Raw genomic sequence first — 19,341 nt, forward strand, 5'->3', positions numbered from 1 at the left:
TAACCTACAGTATATATGTGGTGCACATGTGCAGTATACTGTACGTGGGAAACAGCTGATACCACATTAAAGCAGAGATAATCTCTCTTTAATTTTTTATTAGGTTAAAGGGCACACTGTGGTTAAAGCAGTCCAAAATGACCATGTGTGTTTCACTGGCTGGAATAGAAATGGGATTCCAGCATCTAAACTCATGTTTCCATTTAAGAAAGTTCTAATAGAAAATAACTAAAAAGATATACCAGAAATTAATCTTAAGATGTGGAAAAGCATATTTATATGAACCCTGTAGCAGATTTATACAGGCGAAGCTGGGGAGGGTTCTGGAAGTGTGCTGCACACTGCAAGAGCAAACAATACCAACTTTTTGAATGTTTGAGCAGCAAGTTCATTGCCTGCTGATGCAACAGCAACCAATCAGCTATGCTATGTAAGTAATGACATGATTGCTACCAATAAGTTAAAGACCTATCAGCCTGCACCATTCAGACCTTCATGCCAGAACTACGTAATTAAAAGACACAGAGGAAGGCAAAGACTGTTGCCAGAAGGAGGATGGTTGTGGTCACCCTCTGACCCTTGGTACTTTTAATTGAGTCTAATGGGCTTCTGGGGGTTTAAATTAGAATTTTAACAGCCATGGCTCACTTGAACGTTCCATCAATGTAAGTCTGTGGGATTTATGGGAGTTTGAGTATTGATCATCATTTTAGGAAAACCGAAAGTACAATCAGATAGAAATAATTTGGCAATCCGAGTCAGAACAGTCTGAAGGTCTGAGCCGAGTTTGGTGGATGTATCTTTATACCTTCTAGAAGGAAGCTCTAAGGCCACGCACACACTGCAGCTAAATTCAGTTGTCAGTTCACCTTTTAGTGTTTAATCCTGTTCTGCACACACACAGTTCAGTAATTTAAGGTAGTGACAACTGCATTTACAAACATTTCACAAAAACTGAACATTTAGGGACTTACAACGAGAGATATGAAAGATGGCAGACGAGATATTCTGTTTACAGCATGGTAATTCGCATTGTTTGCTGGCTTTGCCCACTCAAGGGTGAACATATTGTGATTTTGAATCATTTTAGTCTCTATGTGGCTGAGGCTTAGACTGTAGCTGCAGACCAAGAAATGTCTACAATCTTTGAATATTTGCATAATTTATAACAAAGGGATTTTTGCAGGATGGGGAAGTGCCATTTTTATCATTGGCTTTCTTCTACAAAGAAAAACGGACACTTGTTGTGTGCTTTCACTGTATTAGACATATTTTACAGTATTTGTATATATTCTTCTATATTCTTTAACTATATATCTTGTCAGATCTGTAACATATGTTATTGTTTAGTCCAATTTAGCCACATTAGCCTGCTACAAGACCTTCCATGAGTGAAAAGTTAAAATGTTTTCTGATTCAATAAAGGGAGAGTGAGAGTGAGGGGGAGGGTGAGGGTGAGAGTGAGAGTGAGGGGGAGGGGGAGGGTGAGAGTGAGGGGGAGGGGGAGGGGTGGCTGAATGTATCCTCATCCCCAAAAGGATTTATTTACTTTGGTGTGTGTCATATGTCAAAGTAAGATATTAATAGACTAAAAATAAATCATTATAATACACATGAACTGAGATGGAAGCTGTGACCTATACATTTTGAAGCAATAAAGGTTTAACTTATAACTGATTTCTCTGTGAGTCTGTCCATACATTTCTTGTGTCAAGAAGGCTCATGGGTCAAAAAAATGGGTCAAGAAAGCTCATCATCGTATATAAAAATATATGAGGTTGCCCATGTATAGATTCTGCTTAGTGTGCATGCTCAACTTCTATAAAAGCCAAGAGGGTAGACCAGAAGAGATGCAGAAGACCTCAGAAGTTCCATCAAGTGGTAAGAGCGTATGCTGACTGTGACTGAAAGGAATTTATCATCACTTATGCGTTTGTAATTATGTTTTTATTTATATTAATACATTTTAATGAATTTTTTTTTTTTTAATCCAAGGGTAGTGAACATTTCATCTGGTCTCAAGGACAAAAGGCAAGTGAGTTTAAGATTCAGTGTGTGGATTAGGGTAGATGAAAACAGTTGTTATATGCTGTATTAGAGACAAAAACTGGAGAAGCATGTTGTTTTTAAAACAACATGCAAAGTGTTGCTATTATAATCCATGATGACATTTGCATAAATATAAATTATTAGAAATGTCTTAAGTTTTATCATAAAATATTAAATTAATATAATAAAAAAATCTTCTGTATCAATTGAGAGAAAAAAAACTACAGTTATCTACAGAGGATAATTTTTTTGTGAGCATTAGTGAGTACACACATGCAATGTAATGTCCGTTTCATTCATACTCGTAGCAGGTGGACGCACTCGGGCTGAGAGTCCACAAGTTAGATAAACTTCATATATGCCACAATTCATATTGTACTGTATGTGCCGTCCCCTGACACCAGGATTTAAATTTCATCACCAGAAAGACATATTCAATCGACATTTTTTGCCATTAATGGGCCCCTTACCTGCTTCTTGCTTGCTATCTAAATGTTTATCTAGTATTGTTTTATGTGTCTGTATTCATGTGTAAGCCTAAACTTGGGAATATGCCTCTTTCCTAACACAATTCATGTGTTTTATATTTTATGTCTTGCCTTTGTTGAATATTTATGAAATTTGTAATGGATAAGTTGATATTTTCTCTCTTTAGTAAGCCGCCACCATGAGTACGGACGCGGAGATGGCCGCTTATGGCAAAGCTGCCATTTACCTTCGTAAGCCTGAGAGGGAGAGGATGGAGGCTCAGGCCAGACCATTTGATGCCAAGTCTGCCTGCTATGTGGCTGATGTCAAAGAGTTGTACCTCAAGGGAACAATCAAGAGCAAAGAGGGTGGCAAAGTCACAGTTGAGTTGCTTGACACTAAGGAGGTAAATTTTCATTTTCATTTCATGTAGATCGTCATTAAATTACTTATTAAATTGTTTTCTTTTATATCTAATATCTAATTTATCAAATTGATAGGAGAGAGTTGCTAAGGAAGCAGATGTCTACCCAATGAACCCTCCCAAGTATGACAAGATTGAAGACATGGCCATGATGACCCATCTCAATGAAGCCTCTGTGCTGTATAACCTCAAAGAGCGTTATGCTGCGTGGATGATCTACGTAAATTCTAAAACGACATAAAAAAAAAACATTTAAGTTAATTTTTCTATGTTGTTGGAAGCTGACCATGTCTCTGCTCATTTCAGACCTACTCTGGACTCTTCTGCGCAACTGTGAACCCCTACAAGTGGCTCCCAGTGTATGATGCAGAAGTGGTGTCTGCCTACAGAGGCAAAAAGCGTATGGAGGCCCCACCCCACATCTTCTCTGTCTCTGACAACGCCTATCAGTTCATGCAGACTGGTAAGACATTATGGAATTGAATTATATGGAATTTGTTAAGATGAATTAGATGTTGCTGTTAATATAATACATTATATTACAAATTTCAATCAACAGATAGAGAAAACCAGTCTGTCCTTATCACGTAAGTATTTTAATTTTAATTTAATTTTAATTTTACCAAAAATTAAAAGTATAACGTAGATGGAAAATTTATGGAGATATTTACAAAATAGAATTTAAGATTGAACAAAGATTGAATATACTTTGAAAAGTCTACATGTCTTTAAATCTTCTGTATTCTAATCTCTTATAAACCAGTGGAGAATCTGGTGCTGGAAAGACTGTGAACACGAAACGTGTCATCCAGTACTTTGCCACAGTTGCAGTGTCAGGTGTCAAGAAAGAGGCCAGTAAAATAAAGGTATGAGATACAAAACTACCTCATATATATTATTTTAAAAGATGGTGATTTACACTCATCTCACAAACTATACGATACGTGAATTTGTGAAATGCCTATAAATTGTCTGTAGTCATGAAATAGAAAAACAATTGAAAATAATTGAAAACCCTTCAAACATTACAGGGCTCTCTTGAGGACCAGATCATTGCTGCCAACCCTCTGCTTGAGTCTTATGGTAATGCCAAGACTGTGAGAAATGACAACTCCTCGCGTTTTGTAAGTTAACAACTGTTTATTTACAGTACATATGGTCAGTTGTGTTCAATTTTACTGTACAGAATTTTCTATAAATAGATTATAATAATTATTATTTATGTATTATTCTATTATGATTTAAACAGGGTAAATTCATCAGAATTCACTTCGGCACAACTGGAAAACTGGCTAGTGCTGACATTGAGACATGTAGGTGGACATGATTTCATTGATCCATCCTGAACATTTGTTTTTGTCTGTCACTCTTCAGATGATTGTGACTCAAGTACATTCTCTCAACAGATCTGCTGGAGAAGTCTAGAGTGTCATTCCAGCTTCCAGATGAGAGAGGCTACCACATCTTCTTCCAGATGATGACCAACCATAAGCCTGAGATTGTTGGTAGGTGCACTTATTTCATTAATTCAATGTTTCAGATAATATTGTAAGATGCTCTTTCGTAAATGCTGTGTATTTTACAGAAATGGCGCTCATCACCACCAACCCCTATGACTTCCCCATGTGCAGTCAGGGTCAGATCACAGTGGCCAGCATTGATGATAAAGCTGAGCTGGATGCTACTGATGTGAGTCACTGCTATTTGAATATTGACATAGTCTTTTTAAATATGGCAAATCATATATTATATTATTCTCTGTAATTTACAGGAAGCTATTGACATTCTTGGTTTCGCAAGTGAAGATAAAGTGGGCATCTACAAGTTCACTGGAGCTGTGCTTCATCATGGTAACATGAAGTTCAAGCAGAAGCAGCGTGAGGAGCAGGCTGAGCCTGATGGCACAGAGGGTGAGACTTGTGTTATCCTGGGCTTTATAATAGTCACCATTGCATCGACTTTGCTAATAAACCACAGAAACTTTGTATAAAATGTTTAATGTAAATATAAACTAGAAGTTTCGTGTATATCAATAAATCTAAAAATAAAAGAGAAAGTACCAGCCTGATTTATTATAATTTTACACAAAAGACTCTATAGAGCAAAGATAATTTATTTAAAAATGTATTTAACAGAGGCTGACAAAATCGCCTACCTTCTGGGTTTGAACTCTGCTGATATGCTGAAGGGTTTGTGCTACCCCAGAGTCAAGGTCGGAAATGAGTATGTGACCAAAGGCCAGACCGTACCACAGGTATAGTAACATTTCAAGCATGCCATGTGTTTAACCTAAAATTCTGGCTAATTATTGCAGAAGCAGAATAAAATATCCACTCGATTCTGCTTACAGGTGTACAACTCTGTTAGCGCCTTGGCCAAATCTATCTATGAGAGGATGTTCTTGTGGATGGTCATTCGTATCAACCAGATGTTGGACACAAAACAACAAAGAAATTTCTACATTGGTGTGCTGGATATTGCTGGCTTTGAGATCTTTGATGTAAGAATGATTCTTTTATCTCTTTTTATGTCAAAATGAATGATATTTAGAAGGTAGTAAATGTTTCTGTCATTTTTTGTCCTCCAGTACAACAGCATGGAGCAGCTGTGCATCAACTTCACCAATGAGAAACTGCAACAGTTTTTCAACCACACCATGTTTGTGCTGGAGCAAGAGGAGTACAAGAAGGAGGGCATTGTTTGGGAGTTCATTGACTTTGGCATGGACTTAGCTTCTTGCATTGAGCTCATTGAGAAGGTTATCAATGGTTTATGAATTTATTAATTTCCATTGATCCTATTCTCAAAATCTCCTATTCTTGATAATAAACATCATTCTTTTATAAACAGCCCATGGGTATCTTCTCCATCCTTGAAGAGGAGTGCATGTTCCCCAAGGCTTCAGATACTTCCTTCAAGAACAAGCTGTATGATCAGCATCTTGGCAAGAACAAGGCTTTCGAGAAACCAAAGCCTGCCAAAGGCAAGGCTGAAGCGCACTTCTCCCTGGTTCACTACGCTGGAACTGTGGACTACAACATCACTGGCTGGTTGGACAAGAACAAGGATCCACTGAATGATTCTGTTCTGCTGCTGTACCAGAAGTCTTCTGTCAAACTGCTGGCTACTCTCTACCCACCTGTTGTTGAGGGTAAAGAAAAAATCTATTTAACAAAACTTTGATTCAGTTTTGAATTTTCTTTCTTGTTTTTGCATTTATACATGTTCCTTTGTGTATCTCAATAGATACTACTAAAAAGGGAGGCAAGAAGAAGGGTGGCTCCATGCAGACTGTGTCCTCCCAGTTCAGGGTATGTATAGAGATGACATCACAGCAATATTGCTTTATTTGAAAAAAAAAAAAAAAAAAAAAAACATGCCAACCTTTTTCTATTCTCCACAGGAGAACTTGGGCAAACTCATGACCAACTTAAGGGCCACTCACCCTCACTTTGTGCGTTGCCTGATTCCTAATGAGTCAAAGACTCCAGGTAAACTATTAAAAAAAAAACATACAGATATTTCGGTTCTCAATATATATAATGAAGTTAATTTACCAAGTTCATGGTGTAAACTGTTCGTTATAGGTCTCATGGAAAACTTCCTGGTTATCCACCAGCTGAGGTGTAACGGTGTTCTGGAGGGTATCAGAATCTGCACAAAGGGTTTCCCCAGCAGAATCCAATACGGTGACTTTAAGCAGAGGTATTTTACAATACAACATGAACACAATAAGTACATTGTACTTATTTTTCTATGTAAGTACATAGTACTTAAAGCCACTTAATATAAAGTGGGACCACATTTCCTAGTAGGCTCCTAATTAAAAGATATGAAGTATTTTGATACATTTTCCACAGATACAAGGTGTTGAATGCAGGTGTTATCCCAGAGGGACAGTTTATGGATAACAAGAAAGCCAGTGAGAAACTCCTGGGATCCATCGACGTTAATCATGACGACTACAGATTTGGACATACGAAGGTTTATATTTAGCTTTAGCAATATTTCAAAGATTCAGTGATCATGGTCATTTAGCTCATACAGTTTAAATCAATATATTTTGATTTAATGTTTTACATAAATTCAGGTGTTCTTCAAAGCTGGTCTTCTGGGTCAACTTGAGGAGATGCGAGATGAGAAACTGGCTGCTCTGGTCACAATGACTCAGGCTCTCTGCCGTGGTTACCTGATGAGGAGGGAGTATGTGAAAATGACAGAGAGGAGGTGATTATTGTAATGAGTAAAGATGACATCAATGATAACTGTGCAAATTTAGTGAGGATTATGCCATTTAATGATGAATTATTCACAGGGAGTCGATTTACACCATTCAATACAACATCCGCTCATTCATGAATGTCAAACACTGGCCATGGATGAAGGTTTATTACAAGATTAAGCCTCTGCTTCAGAGTGCAGAGACTGAGAAGGAGCTGGCAAATATGAAAGAGGACTATACAAAATGCAAAGAGGCTTTGGTTAAGGCTGAAGCCAAAAAGAAGGAGCTTGAAGAGAAAATGGTAGCACTGTTGCAAGAGAAAAATGATCTGCAGCTGCAAGTAGCATCTGTGAGTATATTTTATAATTAACTGAATTTTGGCTCAATTAAAAATGAGCAAGGTTTTTTCCAATGAAATAGCAATCTATTTTACAAACAGGAATCTGAGGGTCTCTCAGATGCTGAGGAGAGGTGTGAGGGTCTGATCAAAAGCAAAATCCAGCTTGAAGCTAAACTCAAGGAGACAACTGAGAGACTGGAGGATGAGGAAGAAATCAATGCTGAACTGACAGCCAAGAAGAGGAAACTGGAGGATGAGTGCTCTGAGCTGAAGAAAGACATTGATGACCTGGAGCTCACCTTGGCTAAAGTAGAGAAGGAGAAACATGCGACTGAGAATAAGGTTGGAGATTGAGTTGGTTTAAGATTATATTTAATCTCTGTTTTATATATTGATATAGAATATGAATTGTAAAATATAAGCTTATTTGAAACAAAAAATCACACAGGTCAAGAACTTGACTGAGGAAATGGCAGCTCAGGATGAGAGCATTGCCAAGCTTACGAAGGAGAAGAAAGCCCTCCAAGAGTCACATCAGCAGACACTGGATGATCTTCAGGCCGAGGAGGACAAAGTCAACAGCCTGACCAAATCTAAGACAAAGCTTGAGCAGCAAGTTGATGATGTGAGTTGATTATGTAAATTAATTGTATGAATTCATCAAATCAACTCTTTTCTGCTGTGAACATATTTTATATATCATTGTCCTGTAGCTTGAGGGTTCCCTTGAACAAGAGAAGAAGCTCCGCATGGACCTGGAGAGAACCAAGAGAAAGCTTGAAGGAGACCTGAAATTATCCCAAGAATCCGTCATGGACCTGGAGAATGACAAGCAGCAATCTGAGGAGAAAATAAAAAAGTAATTAAAGCAGGAAATCTTTAAAAACTTTGAAAACTTTTGTTGTTCTTATTGTTGTGTTATGTTTTTTTTACAACTACTTATTGTTGAACAGGAAAGACTTTGAAACAAGTCAGCTGCTCAGCAAGATTGAAGATGAACAATCTCTGGGTGCTCAACTCCAGAAGAAAATCAAGGAGCTTCAGGTATTTTGATATTCTTTTAAACATTACATTATTATGATCAAATACAGATCATCTAAAATCTAATTATCTACTTACCACCATAGGCCCGCATTGAGGAACTGGAGGAAGAGATTGAGGCTGAGCGCGCTGCTCGTGCCAAGGTTGAGAAGCAGAGAGCTGATCTCTCCAGGGAACTTGAGGAGATCAGTGAGAGGCTTGAGGAGGCTGGAGGAGCCACTTCTGCTCAGATCGAGATGAATAAGAAGCGTGAAGCTGAATTCCAGAAGCTGCGTCGTGATCTTGAAGAGTCCACCCTCCAGCATGAAGCTACTGCTGCTGCCCTCCGCAAGAAGCAGGCAGACAGTGTGGCCGAGCTAGGAGAGCAGATCGACAACCTGCAGCGTGTCAAGCAGAAGCTTGAGAAAGAGAAGAGTGAATACAAAATGGAGATTGATGATCTTTCCAGCAACATGGAAGCTGTTGCCAAAGCAAAGGTTGGAAAATATTCTAAAGAATATATGTGACCCTAACTGGCAAAATTAGTTGTAATACGCATTTCATTTTCATTCACAAAAAATGTTTTCATTAAGCCCTCTTTTATCGATCCCAATGCTCCAAATAGTAATTAAACATCTAAAATGATCTTTATGTGTACGTTTTCTGAGAGGAGTACCTTCCTAAATCTTTCCATTGTTTTAATAATGGCATGAGTCTGAACCAATAAAATATGATTTTTAAACTCATGCTGATGTAAACAAAACATCTGATATGTAACATTATATCAGATGCGTGCATTACACTAGGTCTTAATACACAGGCTGCTGTCTCATTAATGTTAATAAAACAATTGTGGTATCACAGATATTTTGTTTTGATTTGGTGTGCCAAATTTGGTGGTATTTTAAGGTATGGTTGCTAGGTAATTTTGTTTTGGATCCTTCAGAAAACTTCAACTAGATTTTTCTCAAAATTGACTTTGCTGACTCTATTTACTTAGACTCTTACATAGTTGTAGCGCAATCTTTTTTTGTCTGATTCCAACAAATCATTCATCATCATACATGAAGGTTTTTAAATAACAATAAAAGTAAATAACAATAACCTATTTTTTTTTAAATGTTCTCATTGTGACCAATTTTTGCCAGCAAGGGTCACATACAACACATACAAGTCTTGAAGTTTTTTCAAATATCTAATGACTTTTGTATTTGCAGGGCAATCTTGAGAAGATGTGCCGCACACTTGAGGACCAGCTTAGTGAAATTAAGTCCAAGAATGACGAGAACATTCGTCAGTTAAATGATCTCAGTACTCAAAGTGCAAGATTTCAAACTGATAATGGTAACTCATGAACAAATTAATATTATATCAAAAGTAATTCATGTAATTAATTAACGATTATCATCAACAATAATCACATTAATTAATGATAATTATCAACAATTATTAACAAAAAAATAATAGTGTATTAAGATTATTCAGCAGTAAATTTCTGACTGTAACAGTCTTATTAGAGGATTTTTTTAATGATGACTGATACAATCTTACATCCATTTGTTTTGAAATAAACTGATAGAGACATAGAAAAGTCTGACACAGTGAATCTAAATCTATACAGGTGAGTTTGGCCGTCAGCTGGAGGAGAAGGAGGCTCTGGTTTCTCAGCTCACCAGAGGCAAACAAGCTTCCACTCAGCAAATTGAGGAGCTTAAGAGGCATATTGAAGAGGAGGTTAAGGTAATACAGTATAATCAATTCATGCACATACTTGTCAATTACTTTACTGTAGAGACAAGCTAATATTATGCAACTTTGTCCCTTAGGCTAAAAATGCACTGGCCCATGCTGTGCAATCAGCCCGTCATGACTGTGACCTGCTCCGTGAGCAGTTTGAGGAAGAGCAGGAGGCAAAGGCTGAGCTGCAGCGGGGAATGTCAAAGGCCAACAGTGAGGTTGCTCAGTGGAGAACCAAATATGAAACCGATGCCATCCAGCGCACGGAGGAGCTTGAAGAGTCCAAGTATGTCCATTATTGTATAATATTCCTAATTCTCACAGCTATTTTATAGATTAGAATTCAAAATAATGTGTATTACTTTACAGGAAGAAGCTGGCTCAGCGTCTGCAAGAGGCAGAGGAACAAGTTGAGGCAGTGAACTCCAAATGTGCATCTCTGGAGAAGACCAAACAGAGACTCCAGGGTGAGGTGGAGGACCTCATGATTGACGTGGAGAGAGCCAATGGTTTGGCTGCCAACCTTGACAAGAAGCAGAAGAACTTCGACAAGGTGAACAGTTTTAGTCATATAATATATTATCTTTGTAAAGTATTTATAGTATAGGCTTTGTTAAATATGTTGTATACAAACCAATCCTTAAATATCTCCATCAAAGGTCCTGGCAGAATGGAAGCAGAAATATGAGGAAGGTCAGGCAGAGCTGGAAGGTGCTCAGAAAGAGGCTCGTTCACTCAGCACTGAACTGTTCAAAATGAAGAACTCCTATGAGGAGAGCCTGGATCAGCTGGAGACCCTCAAGAGAGAGAACAAGAACCTGCAGCGTAAGAATGAAACCGTTAAATTAGAAAAAACTTAAAGGGATTGTTCACCTAAAATGAAAATTATTTTACTAATTACTGACCTAATTACTGGTAATTACTATGACTTTTGTTCATATTTGGTACACAAATTAAGACCTTTTTGATGAAATCTGAGAGCTCAATTCATATGGATTAGTTTTATGATCTCGTAATAACCTTTTTGAAGCTTCAAAGAACCAATTGTGTAGCTGTCTATGGAGGGACAGAATTTCAAATTTTATCAAAAAGATTTTCATTTGTGTTCCAAAGATGAACGAAAGTCTTACGGGGTTTGTAATAACATAAGGGTGAGTCATTAATTAATGATAACATTTACATTTTTGGGTGAACTATCCCTTTAAATGTTCTTAGTCTCAGTGAGCATAAAAAAGTAAGCACATATGATTAATAAATGTGCATTATGATAAATATGATATGTTTTTCTCTCTATAGAGGAAATTTCAGATCTGACAGAGCAGTTAGGTGAGACTGGTAAGAGCATCCATGAGCTGGAAAAGGCCAAGAAGACAGTGGAGACTGAGAAGTCAGAGATTCAGACTGCCCTGGAAGAGGCTGAAGTGAGTATCTGGAGATCAATATGGAATTCTTGCTAGAACCATCATACTGTGTTGTTGTATTCATCAATACACTGTGTGCATTTTCTTTCTTATATTTAAATGTTGTTTTATTTGTCATAGGGTACACTGGAGCATGAGGAGTCCAAGATTCTTCGTGTCCAGCTTGAGCTAAACCAGATCAAGGGAGAGGTTGACAGGAAGATTGCAGAGAAGGATGAGGAGATGGAACAGATCAAGAGGAACAGCCAGAGAGTCATTGAATCCATGCAGGGCACTCTGGACTCTGAAGTCAGGAGCAGGAATGATGCCCTGAGAATCAAGAAGAAGATGGAGGGAGACCTTAATGAGATGGAGATTCAGCTGAGCCACTCCAATCGCCAGGCTGCTGAGGCCCAGAAACAGCTCAGGAACGTTCAGGGACAACTCAAGGTATGCATAGGAATTCTTCTTTTTGACTTTGGGATTTAAGGATTTTGGGATATTTTTTTTAGATAATCTAACATATGCTAAGTACCGCCTAGAAACCACATCGAAGGCTCATTCTAAAGCTATTGTTATGTTCAGGATGCCCAACTGCACCTTGATGATGCCCAGAGAGGACAGGAAGACATGAAGGAGCAGGTGGCCATGGTGGAGCGCAGAAACACTCTGATGCAGTCTGAGATTGAGGAGCTGAGAGCTGCTCTGGAGCAGACAGAGAGAGGCCGCAAAGTGGCTGAACAAGAGCTGGTGGATATCAGTGAGCGTGTTGGGCTGCTGCACTCTCAGGTAAGGGCATATTGTTTCCCTGAAATTAAGGGAATTGAGAGCATCATTCAAAATGTTCAAACTGTTGCTTTCCATTTTGTAGAATACAAGTCTCCTAAACACCAAGAAGAAGCTTGAGGCTGACCTTGTTCATGTCCAGAGTGAAGTTGATGACACTGTACAGGAAGCCAGAAATGCAGAGGAGAAAGCCAAGAAGGCCATCACTGATGTGAGTAACAGTAGCTGGCAAATGTTTCAAAAGACGCTTACGTACTTAAAACATTTGGATCTAATGACTTTCTGTATTAATACAAAAGGCTGCATTGATGGCAGAAGAGCTGAAGAAGGAGCAGGACACCAGTTCTCACCTTGAGAGGATGAAGAAGAATCTGGAGGTCACAGTGAAGGACCTGCAGCACCGTCTAGATGAGGCTGAGAATCTGGCCATGAAAGGAGGAAAGAAACAACTCCAGAAGTTGGAGTCCAGAGTAAGCTTCTTTATAGTTATGATATGGGCAAAGTTAAGTATGTTATATTATGATTTGTTTGATAAAACATTATATTTTCTTTAGGTCCGTGAGCTTGAGGCTGAAGTTGAAGCTGAGCAGAGACGTGGAGCTGATGCTGTTAAAGGTGTCCGCAAATATGAGAGGAGAGTGAAAGAGCTCACTTATCAGGTATGACCATATTCCTCACAAGTTTGTTCAGACAAAAGAGTCTGTATAATAGTGTATGTACTGACAAAGCCTATATTTTAAGTAAAGGATCAATGCTTGATTTTGTAAATGTGTATTTTTTGAAGACTGACGAGGACAAGAAGAACGTCACCAGACTCCAGGATTTGGTTGACAAACTGCAGCTGAAGGTCAAAGTCTACAAGAGGCAGTCTGAAGAGGCGGTATGTAAAATCTAACAACATTTTGACACTGTAATTATTTATACTGGAATGCTAATTTGATGAAATGTGATACATGAACCATATAAAAAAAAACTTTAGGAGGAGCAAGCCAATGGTCACCTGTCCAAGTTGAGGAAGGTGCAGCATGAGCTTGAGGAGGCTGAGGAGCGTGCTGACATTTCTGAGTCTCAGGTCAACAAGCTCAGAGTCAAGAGCCGTGATGCTGGAAAGGTTAGACTAAGTAGATGAGGTTTTTTTTTTTTCATTATTTATTCACTTGTTTATCCAAATACATGAACTGCCTCTTAGAAGAAGTAGTGTAACTATAATAATTGCATTTTGCTGATGTTACATATCCTGTATGACATTTGCACATCTGTATTCTCTTCATAATGTAAAGTGAAGAACATTTTTGTTAATAAGACTAATGTTTGCCTCTTCCTTCTCTCCCAGGCCAAAGAAGAATGAGTCATTAACACTTGAAGGGAGCATTTACAGAAGTCATAAAATATGAATGTTTATTGTAAAAGTACCTTTCTTAATAAATCTGTTTATTTGAGCATATAATTAGCCTTTGTGTGATTTTTCAACTATTAACACTAATATCTGATCTACAGTATATGATTACATTAAACCTTATTATTCACATCACAAGAGTGCTGAGTATCAAGAGTGTCTTGAATCCAAAGGTGAAATTTGAAAGGTTCCATAAAAGTTCAAAAGGTTTCATAAAATTGAACTCTGATGATTACTGAATGCATTCGCTCAAACATTTCTGCTATAAAGTTTCCACCCTAGATTGATGTCATTGACTATTGCAATATTTTGTGAACTAGCCTTGAGTTAGCACAATTAAGCCTCTACAGATGATCCAGAGATCTAAAAAAGTAATTTTCAATGAATTATATTGTAATATATATTTTATATATAACAAAGTTCAGATGTTGTGGGAAGGAGGCGGGAACCTGCGAACAGTCAACAATTTTAATACCAAAATAAAACAAATACAAAAAACAAAAGTATAAGCCAGCAGCACCTCACGGACGACTGCTGGCCACATAAAACAGAAACAAAACACAACAAAATCAGGCCTGTTCCTCTCTTGAACTTCACAGTCGTCGCTCCTCCTTTATGCCTCTGCTCCTCCGTGAGAGATACGAGACCGGTGCGCCTCACCAACCCGATCTCACGGCAATTCGTACGAATTTTACGAGGTGGCTAATTCGTACCAATTCATACGACCTCACTCGTACGAATTTGTACGTTTTTTGCTAAATCGTACATATTTTACGATTTGCCAAAATCGTATGAATTCATACGAATGACCTACCCCTGACCCCGCCCCTAAACCCAACCGTCACGTGGGTTTAGACAAATCGTACAAATTCGTACGAGTGAGGTCGTACAAATTCGTACGAATTAGCCACCTTTTAATCACTCGTACAAATTCGTACGAATTGGTCGTGAGATAGCGTTGGCCTCACAGGTGTCATTCATCATTAATCACGCCACCGGCCTCGCGCCTTTCTCTCACGTCCCTCGACCTCGTCCTGCTCGCCACAATGCCTATAACTGATATGTAAAATTATGTCATATCTGTTGATGACTGAGACTAGGTGTAGCTTCTTACCATAAATCAGAACTCTAAAGCTTATCCATTTATAGCCTCTGCTTAGTGAGCAAATCGACCTTAAAGGACAAGTTCGGTATTTTACACTTAAAGCCCTGTTTACAGATCGTATCTGATGAAATAGAACGGTTAAGATAAAAAAAAATTAAAAGCGAAATAAACCTAAAATTCTCTGGACAGGAGCATGTGTCCAAATTTTAATCTTAACCGTTCTATTTCATCAGATACAATCTCAGGGCTTTAAGTGTAAAATACCGAACTTACCCTTTAATATAAGTTTTGTCTCATAGGAGCCTAGAGGAGTTGCTGCTTGTGGTAAGAAGCTGAAATACTTTGCATTTGATGTTGTTATAAGTGAATTGATATGACAGAAACAGTCTTTATAATATATTATAACCATATAGGCCCTATGCCTAAGTTTGTTTAACTGAATTCCTTTACAGGGTTGTTCAAATTTCAGAAAGGTAGGTAGCAGCTTTACTACATTAAAAAGACGTGGTTGAATATTAGCATGTTGTCAGATGCATGTAGACTCTAGCTCATCATAGATGTACTTTTGTTGTTGTTGATAAATTACTTTTATTGTCTATTGGCAGATTCTAAGTGCACTATTGACACTTTTTATAAATATGGATTCTGTGGTATATAACTTATATGATAAAATAAAAAAAAACAAGTGATTCCACTTCCTTCCTGCCTGACTTATCTTTTGATTTAGTCTTATCCTCTCATCCCTATATTTCAATGTAATAATACATATTCTACATCTTCCTTGGACCTACATTCCAAACATTCATCTGATTGACTTTTGCCCATTACAAATAGTGTTTTATTTAAACCTGTATGATCAAACCTTAGCCTAGTTAAAACGCTCTCCTCTCTTCTGTTACTTCTATTCACACCCTGAGCATTTTTGCAAGCTGTAATATTTCCTTCCACTTTTATCTACCTCCCATCTGTCCTGCCATTTCTTCATCATTTCTTTTTTCTTTTTTAATTATCGCCTTAGCTTCTCCTTTTCCAAGGGGTATATTTATGACATTGTTCGTCCTGGTTGATTTTTTTGCTATTTTATCTGCTCCCTCATTCCCTTGTATACCTGCGTGGGCAGGTACCCAGAATCTCACATCTATCCGTAATCTCTGTACTCTAAATAAACTTTGTTGTATTTCTAGCATTAGATCTTCTCTATTATATTTCATATTTTGAATACTATAAAGAGCTGCTACTGAATCAACACAACACACCACTCTGTCTGGTTTTACTTCTTCAATCCACTGCAGTCCTAAAATAATCGTCATCATCTCTGTCGTATACACTGAAGCCTGATCGGGTAATCTTTTCCCAATACCTATATTCATTGTTGGTATATATATTCCTATTCCTACCTTGTCCTCTTCATCTTTAGATCCGTCTGTGTACATATCTAAGTAACTGTAATATTTGCTCCTTATGTACTGACTTGCCAGATGTCACTTTTTAGTTTGAATATATTTCATTTTAATAATCAATTTTTGGAAATAACCAAATAGGGGTATTACTAATAGGTGTAGGGGAATTAAACCAGATATTATTTACTCTATATTCTTCAGATTTAGTATTTGTTACCCAGCCAAAGCCGCTACCTTTAAAGGAACTATACTCCCAACATTCCTGAATAATACTCTTTGCATGGTTTTCATACCCACATCCGTGTTAGCGACTCCAGTATGAGTTTATCTCTTCTCCGGTCTGAGGGCAATTCTCCTAACTCAACCTGAATTGCTTTAATTGGTGTTGATCTCATTGCACCTGCACAGATCCTCAATGCTTTATTACTAACTCTATCTAACTTCAATAAATGTGTTTTAGCTGTTGCTCCATATACATAACACCCATAATCTATTGTTGACCTTATTAGAGCACTGTAAATATACATTAATGATTGTTTATTTGCTCCCCAGTCTTTCCCCACTACTGCTCTCATTAAATTTATGACTTTCTTGCATTTTGATTCCACCTTTTCAATGTATATTTTCCATGTTCCCTTTTGGTCTAACCACATACCAAGATATTTAAAATGATCTACTGTTTCCATATGATGGCCATATAACTGTAGCTTCTGTTTATCTATCCCTTTGTTCCTGGTAAATATCATATGGCAAGACTTACTTGGAGAAAGCTTAAATCCCCAACTATACGACCATTGCTATTTCTATTGCTTTGATTTTACTTCTCACCCTTATGGGATTTTGTCCTCTTGCCCAGATGGCCCCATCATCTGCATATAGAGCTGACCCAATCCTTTTATCTAGATTCATAAAAATATCATTAATCATAATATTAAATAACACTGGACTAATAACACTGCCTTGTGGAATTCCATTAACAATTTCAAATTCCTCAGATACGTCTGCTCCCACTTTTACTCAAAATCTTCTTTCTGACAGAAAATCTAAGACCCAATTATAAAACCTACCTCTAATTCCCATTTTGTTCATTTTAATTAGTAGGCCTTCCCTCCACATGGAATCATAAGCTTTTTCAATATCAAAGAACACAATACTCATTATTTCATTCATTTTAAATGTTTTCTCTATCTCATTGCTTACTTTCACAACAGCATCCATTGTAGAGCGCCCTTTTCTGAACCCACTTTGATATGGTGCAAATAATCTTCTATGTTCAAGGATGTAATTAAGTCTTCTGACTAGTATCTTCTCCATCCACTTGCAGAGATGTGATGTTAGGGTGATAGGTCTATAGTTACCAGCATTATTAGAGTCTTTCCCTGGTTTATTAAATGGCAATATTAACGCACTCTTCCAGCTTTTGGGCATTTTACCTTCTTCCCATATCTTATTAAATAAGTATAATATTATCTGTAATACTTTTTCAGGTAGTTTCTGGAACATGACATAACTCAGTTTATCTTCTCCTGTAGCAGTATTCCTAATACCATTTAATACTATCACTAGTTCATTCATATTAATTTCTGCATCCAAAGTACTTTCCTCACTATCTTTTTTACTAGACACATCTCTATTTTCCTTAATAACCTTCTCTTCATGTATTCTATGAATATCATCTAAATCGTCACCACTATGCACACTGGCAAACTTCTTTCCCAACACATTTGCCTTTTCCTTATCTGTTATTGCCAATATTCCTTAAGAGGCAGTGTAGAGAAAAAAATCTCTGATAGAAATTCGCAGAGAGAATTTAAGACTAATGGTTTCATTAACTGTAACTCTGAATATGTGGTCTATCGCCTACAATGCCCTTGTGGGTGTTTCTATGTAGGCAGAACTAAAAGAAAACTAAAAGAGCGGTTTTATGAACACAAATACGCAATTAGAGTCAACAACGAAGATTACCCTATGGCCAAACACTATAAAGAAGTACACCATAGTGACCCTTCATCTTTGAGAATTCAGGGCATTGAAACTATTAAAAAATCAATACGTGGAGGTGATATTTTAAAACAGTTATTGCAACGTGAAACCTTCTGGATATGGAGTTTCAAAGCAATGGACTATCCAGGATTAAATGAGGAGATAGATTATAGACCTTTTCTGTGATTTTGTAACACTGTTCTTTCCTGTGACTACTCACTTTTCATATGTATTGTATATGTATATGTTTATGCATATGTATGCATGTGTATGCATGTTGCTTGTTTTTTGCTTACATTGTGACCAACAGCTTTATTGCTGAGAATCATGTGAGAGGTGTGCCCTAGCAATATATGCATGAATGTATGCTATCTATTGCTTTTTTGTTTATTATTGTGACCAACAGTTTAAGTGTTGAGAACCATGTGAGAGACGTGCCCTAGCAATGTACATGAATATATATGCATGCTATCTGTTGCCCATGTTTCTGTTTACTGTTGTGACCAATAGCTTTAGTACTGAGGGGCGTTTCCTAACAATTACCTACAGACCTTCAATACTGATTGTCAGCACCTGTGTGTTTGCTTCTATTTGTATGTCTTTGTCATTATAAGATCAGTTTTTTATCTGCTTCACTATGCCCTGAAGAAGGCCCCATGCCGCTATGCGTGGGCATTTTTAATTTTGTCTATTTAGGACATGTCATTTGTACAATAAAGACATTTTAATTAAGGAGTGCCTCGGCTATCAGAGATTTTTTTCTCTACACTGCCTCTTAAAGATGTTCGACCTTGGACCGAAGAGCACCCAAATTAAACTAAAAAAGGATTGAGCACGCCATTCATCTTGAATCAAAACAGATTGCCAATATTCCATCAACCTCTAATGCTGGTATTTTAGCATACACTTTTTTCCCCACTCATGTTCTTTAACATTGACCACACCTCTCCTATTTTAACTTTCCTCCCTATAGTAGAACAATAGCTCCTCCATGCATTTTGTTTACTATTC

General features: G+C 37.5%; 1 protein-coding gene across 1 annotated transcript; it reads left to right on the plus strand.

Moving 5' to 3' along the window:
- The first annotated feature begins 1,855 nt into the window (after window positions 1-1,855).
- Window positions 1,856-13,891, plus strand: LOC306995671 (myosin heavy chain, fast skeletal muscle-like). The gene is made up of 41 exons (XM_079607465.1): window positions 1,856-1,881; window positions 1,996-2,031; window positions 2,705-2,923; window positions 3,018-3,161; window positions 3,248-3,404; window positions 3,501-3,528; window positions 3,705-3,807; window positions 3,973-4,065; window positions 4,191-4,254; window positions 4,348-4,446; window positions 4,527-4,630; window positions 4,713-4,851; window positions 5,077-5,195; window positions 5,292-5,441; window positions 5,529-5,699; window positions 5,792-6,092; window positions 6,188-6,252; window positions 6,345-6,432; window positions 6,529-6,646; window positions 6,802-6,925; window positions 7,032-7,168; window positions 7,257-7,512; window positions 7,603-7,845; window positions 7,952-8,128; window positions 8,217-8,362; window positions 8,457-8,547; window positions 8,631-9,020; window positions 9,741-9,867; window positions 10,145-10,263; window positions 10,350-10,546; window positions 10,630-10,813; window positions 10,920-11,085; window positions 11,557-11,681; window positions 11,802-12,110; window positions 12,246-12,449; window positions 12,532-12,657; window positions 12,746-12,916; window positions 13,001-13,105; window positions 13,231-13,326; window positions 13,426-13,557; window positions 13,780-13,891. The coding sequence occupies exons 3-41, from the start codon at window positions 2,717-2,719 to the stop codon at window positions 13,792-13,794; spliced, it is 5,790 nt and encodes a 1,929-aa protein (XP_079463591.1). The 5' UTR covers window positions 1,856-1,881; window positions 1,996-2,031; window positions 2,705-2,716; the 3' UTR covers window positions 13,795-13,891.
- Window positions 13,892-19,341: the final 5,450 nt, after the last annotated feature.

The sequence above is a fragment of the Phoxinus phoxinus genome (assembly GCF_949152265.1).
Source record: "Phoxinus phoxinus genome assembly, chromosome: 3".
In the NCBI taxonomy this organism is placed as follows: Eukaryota; Metazoa; Chordata; class Actinopteri; order Cypriniformes; family Leuciscidae; genus Phoxinus; species Phoxinus phoxinus.